Raw genomic sequence first — 8,127 nt, 5'->3', positions numbered from 1 at the left:
ATTAGGTGGGTAAAGCACAGTGCAGTCGGTGAGAGTGCCCTTCTGGCACACTCCTGCCCAGCAGCCACACAACGCAGGGCTGCCCTTCCTCCCATTAATGAATGAAAAGCTCTCCAGACAACAAGCAACTCGGCATCGTAAGCCGGGTCTGTGACTGAAAGCACAACAAATACCGTTTCGAAACAGGCAGACAGCAATCCCAAATGGATTCGCACTCAAAATATATTTCTTTAATGGTCCCATTAATTTTAGTTAGAACTTCAGGAATATCTTGTGGTCATCTGGAATACAGAGCACAGACATAAATAAAAGCACCTCTGTAATCTGCCTCGGCCCTACAGATACGCAGCGGTCGATTGTGCTGAACAGAGAGGAAAGTATACCTTAGTCTGTATGCTGGGATGGGAACAGAAAGCCAGACTGATTGCTTATATTTAGTATGTATGAGCATGCAAGGCTTAAACACAACATTCCTGCTCGGGGAAAAACTCTAGGCCACTTCCTAGAATAGCAGGAGCATGTAAATCACCGCTGATACTTGTAAATTATATTTATTTATAGATTGGTATCATGCACCCGTCACTCAGCGCCTGGGTACAAATACACACATTAAAATAATATACACCATTTGGCCTCAAATCAGAGTTTGAGTACGTTCCTACTCTCGGGGTGCACGGCTTTACAAACCCCCTCCCGCTCCCCACGCCAGGGCCTGAGCAAAGTGGGAATGGGAAGGAGAGCAGCACGGAGGGCAGAGAGGAGCCCTGCGGGGCCGAAGCGGCGCTTCTGAGTGCTGTGAACCCACTGCATTCTAAAGGCGCTTTATCCTGCAAAGTATCTCCTTCAAATAAATGAGCTCAACATGAATAATACTCACAATGTCTTCCCAGTGTCCTTTTTCCTAATAAAGCAGTACATTCCTACGTGTGGGATTGCAAAACCTTCAGCGTGGCCCATGTATGCAGAGATCCCTGTCCGTGCCAAAGGATGCCCTGCTCCCCGGGGCAGCTCTGCAGTGTGGGCACCAAGCAGCCCCACGGCACCGCGCTCTGCTGGGGGGGGACGGCACCAAAACAAGGAGCAGCCGAGGGAGAAAAGATCAGAGCCATTATTCTGAACGCACTTTGGGAAGCACGTTGCACACACACAGCCATGGACGTGGCGCGGCCGCCTTGCTGCAGTGGAAGAATTAATATGCGCACTAAAAGCCCTCCAAGCAGCACATGTGTTCTGAGGGCCTCCTCCTGCAGCCCTCCATTCACGCAAGTAATGCTACTGAAGTCAATGGAAACGCTCTTGTAAACGAGGACTTACAAGAACCCGACGCCACAATGATTTCAAAAGGAGTTTTGACTCTGCGATTGTTGCTGGATTAGGGTCCTCAGAAACACCCAGCGCCGCTCTGAAGAGCACAGAATTCAAATCTGCAAAGGGCTGGGGCCTCCACGCTGCATCCCGGGAGCCGTGATGGGCACGTTTGGCTTTGAGCATGGGAACCACTGCTGGGTTGGCTCCTTGTGATGGCAGAGCTGCTCCGAGAGCGAGCGGCAGCATGGGGAACAAGGCAGGCTCTCCTGCATCCCTTTAGAAACCGGTGACCTAAACTGAACCACATCACATCTCTGCCTAAATTAGCATGAATAAACCGTACGAACATCCCGGTGCAGGGGGAAAAAAAAAAAAAAAGAAAAAAAAGAAAAAAAAAGGAGAAAAAAAACAAAAAGGGAAAAACCAGTTGGCAGACATGATTTCTGCAAAATGAGATCCTCGTTTAAAATAATTGATTGGACAATAAAACAGCAGCACAGACCGGTAGCACAAATAGCAGTATTTATAAACAGCGTTTGCACAGAGAAGTAAAAGTTTGTAATGAAGAGATTACCCCTTGTATGCTCATATAAATGCAAAACAGAGGGAAAAATCACGGCAAGGATACAAAAGGCAAATGGATGAGCCAGGCGCTGAGCCTCGAGGTTAAGAAGTCTCCCTGCCTTTAATAAACTGTTTAGAAACACTACCAATGGATCCCTGCTGCTTTTTGTCTTTATAGTATATATATATATATATATATATGTATATATATATAAAAGACGTTTTGTGTTGAAGGTGAACCATTGCTTCACCCGGACGGGGGCACAGCAACGGCGTGGGGAGCAAAAGTGCCACTGAAATTACAGATCGCACAACTTGAGAGCATCGCGAGTTCAGAGCAAAGAGAGAAAGCGCCCAAGTGCTGAGAGCGGAGAAATCTGCGCCTCACAGCGAATTTCCGCGCCGACAGAAAATAAAACAGAAGCCCGACGGAATCACAATTAGCAGAGAGATGAAGGGAAAGACGCAATTACCGCCCCGCCATCCCATTATCGCAGCGGGTGGAAGGCGCTGCGCTGAGCTGCGATGCTGCAGAGCCGAAGCGAACCCTCCAACGCCGCCCGAGCTGCAGGACTGCTGCAGGGAGCCGTAACAGAACCGCCACACCTGCGCGGCTCCGGGCTGCAGGAAATCCTCCTTTGGTTCATTTCTGTCCCAGAAAATCCGCGTGCTTCTCCTGCCAAACCCTGCCGAGCGCTCCACAAATACTGCAACATCAAACGATTGAGTCCTTGTCAGCTCCGAAATAAGAACAGAATAACCACGCTGAGGATTTGCTGCTTCGCAGACCAGCCAATTACAAAAAGGAAAAAAAAAAAAAAAAAAGAAGGAAAAAACCAGAATGACCTCTCAGCAATTACAAGCACAGATCCGCACGCTTTTGCTGCTGCTCAAACACTTTTGTTACTGAGCACTCGGTGCTCGCCCTCAGCACAGCCCGGTTCCACCCCATCCCGCCGGCTGAGCAACGCGCGGAGCGGCGCTGCTGGGCTCTGCAGGGCACTGAGCTGCACGCACGGCTCTCCCGGGGCTGCTTTGGTTTCTCAGACACCCAATGAAACACCACTTATCTAAACATCCCATTTTCTAATTTTATTAAAAACGCACAAATTTTATCCAACATGTTTTCTTTCATACAGTGAATGGTCTAATATGCACTGGAGGTCACACAAGCTTAGGTTTATTAGAACAATAAAAGACATATGAGAAATTTAATATATAAAGAAAAAAGTAGCAGCTGTCGACTGCATATTTGACCATAAAATTTAAATATTTTGGACTTTCATTTTAAAGACACAAAAATAAAACCTGTGTGGGTCTATATAAGTCATATTAACAATTCCATGAATGTTCAACAGGACTAAAAATTAGCAAAGATGTTCGTTCTGTTCTGGTTTTAACCTTGTGACATTTGGAAACGCCTCTCCGGGTTGCTGGTGCGGAGCACCTGACAGTATTTGTGCTATAGATTCCCTTTATTTGGCAACGGTCTGGGATTCGCGGGTTTCTCTTTGCCTTCTGTAAACAACACCTTTGACAAACTAGCACAGTGAACCACAAGCCCTGCGATCGCTTTGTACATCTACAGAAAAGAAAAGGAACTATTTTGGTTGGCTGCTCAAAATATTTTGCTTTCGAACAAGAGGTTCTAAAACAGGATTTGTTAGTAAAACATCGAGCTCCTGAATTTAACGTTAGACGTAAACAGTTGACTGTTTTAGTTCAATAGAGTCTTTTCGTTTCGCTTTGCTCTCTTTGTGAAGGTAGAATGCTTTTTGTTCGTTTGCTTTCTGTTTTTTTTTTTTTTTTTTTTTTGTATTTTTTTTTTTTTTGTATTTTTTCTTTTCAAGTCATTCGCCTTAGAGGTCCGTTGGCGACCTTTGCTATGATGAGGAGGTTTTGTATGTGTAGCGTTGTGAAGGTAGAAGAGTTGGTGCCGAGGGCTCAACATTTAGCATTTGTTATTTGGGGAGGGAAACAAAAGAAGAAAACAACCACCGAAAAAAAGAAAAAAAGAAAAAAAACCAACAATAAAGGAAAAAAAAAGGAGAAAGAAAGAAAAGTTGTCCCACCTGGTATTCAGCAGGCTGCAATGGCTGAAGCTAAAGAGTTTCTCGTGGTTGAACTTTGAGAGAGAAAAATGAACAAAGAAATGCGGAACGCCAGAACCATCCTTATCGGGAGCGCTCAGAGTTCTTGCAGCTTTTCCCCCTTTCCTTTCACCTTTCCGCCATTCAATCATTGTTTGTTTGTTTTTAAATGAGGAGTTTCTAAGGATTGTGGCTCTCGGGATGACATCCGACGGGGCAACCACACTCATCCATCCATCCCACGGCGCGGCGGCGCGTTACTGTACAGCTTCACCAGTTCCTTTGTCATGGCACACGCAGGTCCCCGTGGCTGTGACAAACGCACACCGGGATCGTCCCGCTCTGCAGCAGCGCGGAGCCGCCGGGCGCAGTTCGTTCCCAAGGTGCCATTGTCTTAGGGCGGGAGAGATGTTACATTTACTCATTTCTGTACACCGTAACAACAAGCAGACTAGATGATCATCACTTACTTAGACCCAGTTCGCTTAAAGCTACCACACGGCCGCTTCGTTCATTTCTGGTGGGTGTGACAAGTGATTGCCGTAGTTAGCACCGCCGTTGACGGATATCGAGGAGAACGGAGGACTGGGGCCGAACACTTCCGCGGACATGGAGTGCAGGGAGCCGGGCAGGGTGGGCTCGGGGCTGGGCGAGTCCCCGGCGGGGTGCGCCAGCATGTCGGGGAAGCGCTGCGCCTCTCCGGGCGGGTGGTGCCCGGGCAGCGGATGCTCCAACGCGCCCAGCGGCGTGCCCGGCGGTCCGCCCGCCGCCCCGAACGGCAGCTCCACCGGCGTCTGCGCCTGCGAGGAGGGCGGGCCTTGCGGGAAGAACTCGTAGTTGCCCCCGGGGCCGTAGTACTCGCTCTGGTAATCTGGCGGCAAGGAGAGACACGGGCGGTAGCGCGGAGGACGAGCGCCCGAGCGTAACGGAGAGGAGGAGGCGCGCGGCGCGGCGGGCGCGGGGTTGCGGGACCGCTATCGGCAGCGGCGCCCCGAGACGCACCGCGAGCGGCGCGACGGCACGGCCGGGAACGGGAACCGCGACGGCGAACCGCGCCCGGCGGCCCCGGGCTGAGGCAGCGCCCGCTGCGAGCCGGGCCCGGTGTGCGGCTGGGAGAGCGGCGGCCGCGGTTCGCCCGGCTGCGGTTCCCCCGGCCGCGGTCCCCGGCCGCTCTGCCCGCCCCGCCCCGCGCACCGGACAGAGAGCGGCAGCCGCGTACCCACCTCCGTAGAAGGAGAAGGGCCCGTTGGGGAGCAGCTCGCCGGGCTCCAGGCGGTCCACCAGCGGCCGCATCCTGCGCGGGCTGCGGAAGAAGGCGTGCCGGCGGGCGCCCAGCGCGCTCAGCTGCTTCATGCGGCGCTCCTTAGAGCGGCGGTTCTGGAACCACACCTGTGGGCGGGGGGAGGAAAGGCGGGTCGGTCACGGGCACAGCACCGGCAACCACGCGCAACCGCGGCGGGTCGGGAACGAGCGCGCTCCTTCCCGGCGCCCCGACCGGATGGCTCCCGCTCCGAGCATCTCCCCTCCAACCTCGCCTTTAATGGTCCTTCAACCCCCCATTACCCTCAGCGCTGCGGGTTTATAAACCTTTTAATAATTCCAGCGCATCGCCATCCTTATTTATGCATTAACCCCTCACATCTCCGCTTATTAATTCCGCTGCCGTCGGCGGCCCCGTTAGGACCCTCCTGCTGCGAGCTCCCGGGGCCGGGAAGGCAGCCCGCGCCCGGTACCTGGATGACGCGCATGTTGAGGCCGGTCTCCTGCGCCAGCTGCTCCCTGATGTGCCGCGTGGGTTTGGGGGTGGCCGCGAAGGCGGCCTTCAGAGTCTCTAGCTGTTTGGCTTTGATGGTGGTGCGGGGCCCCCGCCGCTTGGCCCCCAGGTTCTGGTCGTCGTTCTCGTTGCTGCCCGTCTCCTTGTCGGACACGTTGGCGCTTTCCGAGTCCTTGGCGTCGTCCTGGGAGGGGTCTTGGGAGTCGGGGGACAGGCTGGGGTCACTGCCGGTGGTAGCTGCGGGCAGCGAAAGGCCGACAGTCAGAGGGGGTGCGGGAACCGGGCGGGGGGAGAAGGGAAGGGACGAGAGAGGGAGAGCCGCCGCCCCGCGCTCCCTCACCTGAATGCAGGCTGTTTTCTTTGGCAGTATTGCTGTTATTTAGGTAATCTTCTTTGCAGACGAACTTGTTTTCGTCTATGATATAGAGCTCCTCGCCGGTGGAGAGCTGCTTGTTGCACATCATACACGTAAAACAGTTCAAGTGGAACACTTTGCTTCGCGCCCTGCGGACCAGGTCGCTGGGGGAGATGCCCTGGGCACAGCCCGCACACTTGGTCCCGAAACACCTGCGGGGAGAGGCGGCGGGTCGGGAGGGTGCGGGGGCAGCGAGCGGGCAGTGCCGTGCGCCCACCCCGATGGGAGAGCGGCGGCCCCGGAACCGCAGCGAACCGAAACAAACGAAAACCAAACCGAAACCACGGTAAATAAATAAAAAACGCGTGCACACACACACAAAAAAAACCCAAACCAAACACCAAAACAAACCCAACCCCAAACCATCCTTCCGCACCGTTCCCTTTTCCCAACGAATGCCCGCCTGACTTACACCTTGCAAAACGATAAAAGGAAACGCAATCACTGTGATGGGGACCAAGGGCAAACGCCGGGGAAATTAATTCAACTCCGGGGCGGCTTTCCTCTCCGTGCCCCGATAACGGCACCGAGAAACGGGAGCGGAGTTCGGCACCGCGATGGCCGCGTAGGAGCGGGAGGTGCGGGGCCGCCCGCGGGCTGCGGCCGCTCCGCGTTGCGCTGCTGGTGCACAGCGCGATGGAGCGGCCGGGACGGACCGGGGCTCTGCGGCGGCTCTGCGGAACTCGGCCCTGCCGGGAGCTCCCACAAGCGGGCCGCGACCCAGGCCCGCAGCGTTCCCCGCAGCGCGACTCCCCGAGGCGCGGCCACGGCCCGGCATCGCTCCGCGCAGCTCCGGGCGGATTCGGAAGCGCAGGGAGCGGCGGGAGTCGGAGCGCGGCCCGACATCACCGTGAGAACGGGGCTCTGCGGCGAGCGAAAAAATAAACAGGCGGGAAAAGATGGCAAACGGATGGAAAAGAGCCGCGGCTCCGGGCGGCGGTTGCGGTACTTACCGAAAGAAGTCGTTTTTGCAGTAAAGCTTGCCTTCTCGCGAAAAGCATTTCTCTGTCAAATTGCATTTACATTCACAGCACTGAACACACTTCACATGCCAAGCCCTGTCCAGTACATTCAACAAGAACCGGTCCAAGATTGGCCTTTTGCAGCCCGCACAGTGAACCATTGTCTTTGGTTATTTCTGAGAGTGGGGTATCGGCGTCCCAGATGGCAAGCGAAAAATCGAAATAAAAATAAAAAGACGACAACAACAGCGGCGTAGGTTTGCTTTTATATATATATGTGTGTGTGTATGTTGATATTATTATTATTATTATTTAAAAAAAAAAAAAAAAAGAAAGAAAAAAAAAAAGAAGAAGAAGCCTTGGAGAAGCGGAAGAGAAGAAAAAGGACTGGAGGGAGAAAAGCCTTCGGTCGGTCGCTGTCCCAGGGCCGCGGGTTCCGGGCCCGGCCCGGCTGAGGCCGACGCGCGGCGGCGCAGAAATCGGCGCTCAGATAAAACGAAAACGGCGATAATTAAAAAACCGCCTAGAAGCGGTTGACGGTGACGAGTTTTTTCTCAGGTCTGAGGTAGAGCAGTCAGAAGTCAAAGTGCATCTGCTTTTCCCAAACAGAAATTAAAAGAGGGAAAAGAAAAAAGAAAAAAAAAAAAAGACAAAAAAAAAAAAAAGACGACAAGACGAGGACAGCACGGGCGCAGGGCATCGGGCCGCCCGCCGTCAGACGGGCGCAGGCTGCAGGCGCGGTGCCATGGCCCGAGCGGCGCGGAGCGGGCCGCCGTCCGTGCGCGGGGGGACGCTGAGCGCGGCTCCCGTCTCCGTTCGCTCCGTTCGCTCCGTTCCCGGCTCCGCCGCTCGCCGTCCCCCGCCGTCCCCGGCTCCTACCTGCGTGCCCCGCGCTACCCCGCGTCCCCGCGCGGCATCTCCCGGCGCTGCCGGCACTGGGGCGCCTCCCGGCGGGGCGCAGCGGCGCGGCGGGGCCGGAGCGCGGAGGGGAGCGGCGCTGCCCGCGCGGCCCGC

General features: G+C 54.6%; 1 protein-coding gene across 1 annotated transcript; it reads right to left on the bottom strand.

Annotated features, from left to right (window-relative positions):
- Positions 1–4,453: 4,453 nt before the first annotated feature.
- On the bottom strand, positions 4,454–7,274 carry LHX1 (LIM homeobox 1; the record flags this gene model as incomplete). Its single annotated transcript, XM_079544999.1, has 5 exons — positions 4,454–4,833; positions 5,186–5,351; positions 5,696–5,973; positions 6,077–6,303; positions 7,105–7,274. 5 exons carry the CDS (start codon positions 7,272–7,274, stop codon positions 4,454–4,456), a joined length of 1,221 nt encoding a protein of 406 aa, XP_079401125.1.
- Positions 7,275–8,127: the final 853 nt, after the last annotated feature.

The sequence above is a fragment of the Tetrao urogallus genome (assembly GCF_951394365.1).
Source record: "Tetrao urogallus genome assembly, chromosome: 20".
NCBI lineage: Eukaryota > Metazoa > Chordata > Aves > Galliformes > Phasianidae > Tetrao > Tetrao urogallus.
This window is presented reverse-complemented; position numbering and strand designations above follow the sequence as displayed.